The following is a 3,319-nucleotide window of genomic DNA, read 5'->3' as shown; positions in this document are numbered from 1 at the left end:
GGAAAGGCTCCCAGCTTCACCACCCCCAGGATATGCATTCAAACAAGAATTGATTAGTAAAGAAAAAAGAGAGCGGCTCCCCTGCTTTTTGCTGGAACTGCGTAGCCTAGCTTAGCTTCAAACAAGAGTAACGACTTTGTAAGACATGTATGTCTGCCATACAAGGTGACGCAAGAAAATAGAGCACTTTACTCATAGCATGCAGAGTATCATTATTAAGTTCATAGGATTTATAGTGCTTGGACTTATTAGAGTGGTAGCATATCATCATATACATCCGTATGTTGTAGCCCATTTGAAATGTCTAGAAAGACTTATATTTAGGAATGGAGAGAGTAGAATGTAGCATGCGATAAAACCAAAGGATTAGCCAACAATAAAAGAAGGCACTTAATTAGTTCATTACATTTAGTTAAAACTGCTTCTATGAAGCGCAGGACTAAACCATTTAGTTAACACAGCAAGAAGTGCCAAGGAGCATAGTATAGTACTGCACTAAAAGCACCAAGAATCTTCTGGACCAACAACAGAAGCAACCAAGAAGCACTCATTTTTCAATTCATAGGGCTAAAAATATATTTATCAGAATGGCACTGAAATCAACCTCTTTATCTATCATCACAAGGTCAGTATGCTTGATAGGCCCATTATGAGTTGCCCTACGGTAATGCCGCAGATGAGACAGAGGACACACACATTGCTGTAGACATTAGCAAGACAGGAACCAACAAAATGGTGCTTGCCATCTGCAAGGAGAAAGCAGAATACCAAAAAGGTTAGGAAAACAATATAGAATGATAAAACAAAGAAGAGATGCACCCACTCATTAGAGAAGTGGCATACCCAAAAAATGTGAAGCACAAATGGCCACCAAGAAAGCATATTGTTGTATACATTGACAAGATAGGAACCAACAAAATGCAACAGACTAAAACCAAACTTTATACAGCAGGGAATGATTTACAATAACCAAAAGATTTTGCACAACAAGCAGTAAATAGGTAGTAGATATTAACACCCATGACATAGGACCAGCATAAAAAAACAGCATCGGTGTAGAACAGGCATATAATAAGTGAATAGCTTCCTATCTAGTATAACAGGAGTAATACAGAAGAAGTAAACCAAGTCACCGATCGAACAACCAATGACCAAACATGATGGAAAGCGTGCATTGATTGCGGGCACAGTGTTGCTACTAGTACCACGTCCGTACTCGATTGGTACTTGCATATAAGAGCAACATATATAGATGAATCATGAAAGAAATAGTCTATCTACTCTCGATGGACACACTGCACAAGTCCATATACTTTAGGCATGTTATATATTGCGACTACACTTGGAATTCTATAACATAAATCCTAGTCATTCTCAAGGCGCAGGACAAAATGCAACACACATGCTAGAGTAAAATCACACAGAGCAAAGCAACAGCCTTAAACAAACATCATCAACGATAGTGCAGCAGATGCTAACTTTAGATGCTGCTCGGGTGTGGCCGTCGTCCTCCAGGGAGACGGCGCGGAGGTTGGAGGGGTCGTCCAGGAGCATCTTGGCCACCAGGTAGCCCGCCACCAACCACGGCTGGAACTTGCGCGACTGCTTCCCGATGTACCGCCCCGTCTTGCCGTCGTAGTACTCGGGGAAGTCGTCCTTGGCCAGACGCCTCTCCATCAGCTCCACCACGTTGTGGGCGATGTGGCGCCGCCCCAGCTTCACGCTCACCGCCACCAGGAGCCACAGCAGCACTGCACAGTTTGCGCGTGCCATGGAAACAGGACAACAGAGGGTAAGCTCATTGCCATATAGAAATGCAGTACATATATGGAAAGAAGAGCATACAATGCATGGGCATAGATCCAACGAGCTACTAATACTGAATGAACATAGATGCAGCGATAAACGGCAGCAACATGCATCAAACAACTGAAGCTGTTCACTATAAGATCATCTATATGAGCTAAAATACCAATTTCCTATCCTATGAAGGTTATTTGATTTCAGGACATTCATATATACACCATGGACAGGTATAAAACCAAACAGAAAAGTAAAATACCACCACACAACACAAGTGTGCCCTCAAGTCCAGAAACAGTAAGTAGACTAACCATAGGTATAAAGTAGAACAGCAAAGTGAATACTAACTATCCTACAAAAAGAAATAAAACGTGAATACTAATGACTAACGCATGTGTGTCCTTAAGTCCAAAACCAGTAACCACGAAGGGGGAAAGGTAAAACAAATTCATGTGTTTTAGTGGGGCATGATAGCAGGGTGTCATAATCAGATTCCTGGAAATACTAATACTGTACACATCCCTTTTCTGAAGATAAATACCTAAAAAAACACCATAATCAGATACTATGCTACATTCAAACACAATATGATTGCCACACAGGTAGAGTAAGAGCTACTGTGTCAAGACTAGAATCTCAAACATAACACAGTTATACAGTATCACACATAAATTTTGGACTAGAATCTCATGCGTTTGTACAGATCCATGACTGAACTTGATTAGAAAGAAGTGTGGAATGGTGGGACCTGTGGGATCTTGACGCACTTGCCCTGGCCGTCCAACTGCCAGCCATGGTAGAGGCACTCCAGCTTGCCATCGACGCAGCCTCTCCTCCATCCTCACCTGCACACGACAAAGAAAAGCGGGAGTAAGCACCACGGCTTCGACCAAATGGTCCACAGATCGCGGCAGGTTGGTGCGACGGGAGTTGTCGTACCTTGTAGGAGGTCTCGATGCGGAGCATGACGTAGAAGCCGAGGTCGCCGCCGACGATGGTGCCGGCCATGATCCGCACGTACGCCCACCGTCGCGACCCGGGCGGCGCCATTGCTCATACGCCAACGCCGTCTACGCCCGTAGAGGTGGATGGGGCGCCCGGCTCGACAGAGATGGGGTGTCCAGAGGAGAGGAAGGGGAAGGGGAGGGGATCAGGAGGACGACGACTTGGGAGGCGGCGGAAGCGGTGGAAGTGTACTGCGTAGCAACGGCTAACGGAGGGGATTGGTAGAGCGGACAAAGAGGAACTGCTTGATCTGGATGGGGACAAGGTGCAGCGTGCAGAGGAGTTGCTCGATGCAGAGGATCTCACGGGAGGAGGGGCTATGCGCCACCCTGATCTCGGATCCGGCGGCCTCTAGCCTCGCCGTCACCATAGCTGGTGGCTGCTCTGGCTGGCGCCATGGGTGGTGGCTGGGTCAGAGATCTGGGAGAGGGAGAGAGGGAGATGGCGATGGAGGTGGCGGCGGCAGGGGAGCGAGGACGGCATGGCGGATTGGTGGTGGAGGCCGTGGTGC

General features: G+C 46.5%; 2 protein-coding genes across 2 annotated transcripts; both read right to left on the bottom strand.

Moving 5' to 3' along the window:
• Positions 1-1,416: 1,416 nt before the first annotated feature.
• LOC119350799 (probable alkaline/neutral invertase D) lies at positions 1,417-1,773 on the bottom strand. The gene has a single exon (XM_037618458.1). The coding sequence runs from the start codon at positions 1,771-1,773 to the stop codon at positions 1,417-1,419; it is 357 nt and encodes a 118-aa protein (XP_037474355.1).
• Positions 1,774-2,425: 652 nt separating this feature from the next.
• Positions 2,426-2,853, bottom strand: LOC119350788. The gene is made up of 3 exons (XM_037618452.1): positions 2,743-2,853; positions 2,571-2,648; positions 2,426-2,431 (listed from the first exon to the last, which is right to left on the bottom strand). Exons 1-3 carry the CDS (start codon positions 2,851-2,853, stop codon positions 2,426-2,428), a joined length of 195 nt encoding a protein of 64 aa, XP_037474349.1.
• Between the last annotated feature and the right edge of the window lie 466 nt (positions 2,854-3,319).

Source organism: Triticum dicoccoides, chromosome 1A, assembly GCF_002162155.2.
Source record: "Triticum dicoccoides isolate Atlit2015 ecotype Zavitan chromosome 1A, WEW_v2.0, whole genome shotgun sequence".
NCBI classification, from domain to species: domain Eukaryota; kingdom Viridiplantae; phylum Streptophyta; class Magnoliopsida; order Poales; family Poaceae; genus Triticum; species Triticum dicoccoides.
This window is presented reverse-complemented; position numbering and strand designations above follow the sequence as displayed.

What these genes read in the sequence shown, in the direction of transcription:
- LOC119350799 (XM_037618458.1), bottom strand. Translation starts at nt 1,773, where the DNA reads ATGGCACGCGCAAACTGTGCAGTGCTGCTGTGGCTCCTGGTGGCGGTG.
- LOC119350788 (XM_037618452.1), bottom strand. Translation starts at nt 2,853, where the DNA reads ATGGCGCCGCCCGGGTCGCGACGGTGGGCGTACGTGCGGATCATGGCC. An exon ending in GCATCGAGACCTCCTACAAG is followed by an intron (nt 2,649 to 2,742) that starts GTACGACAACTC and finishes TGTCGTGTGCAG; the next exon opens with GTGAGGATGGAGGAGAGGCT.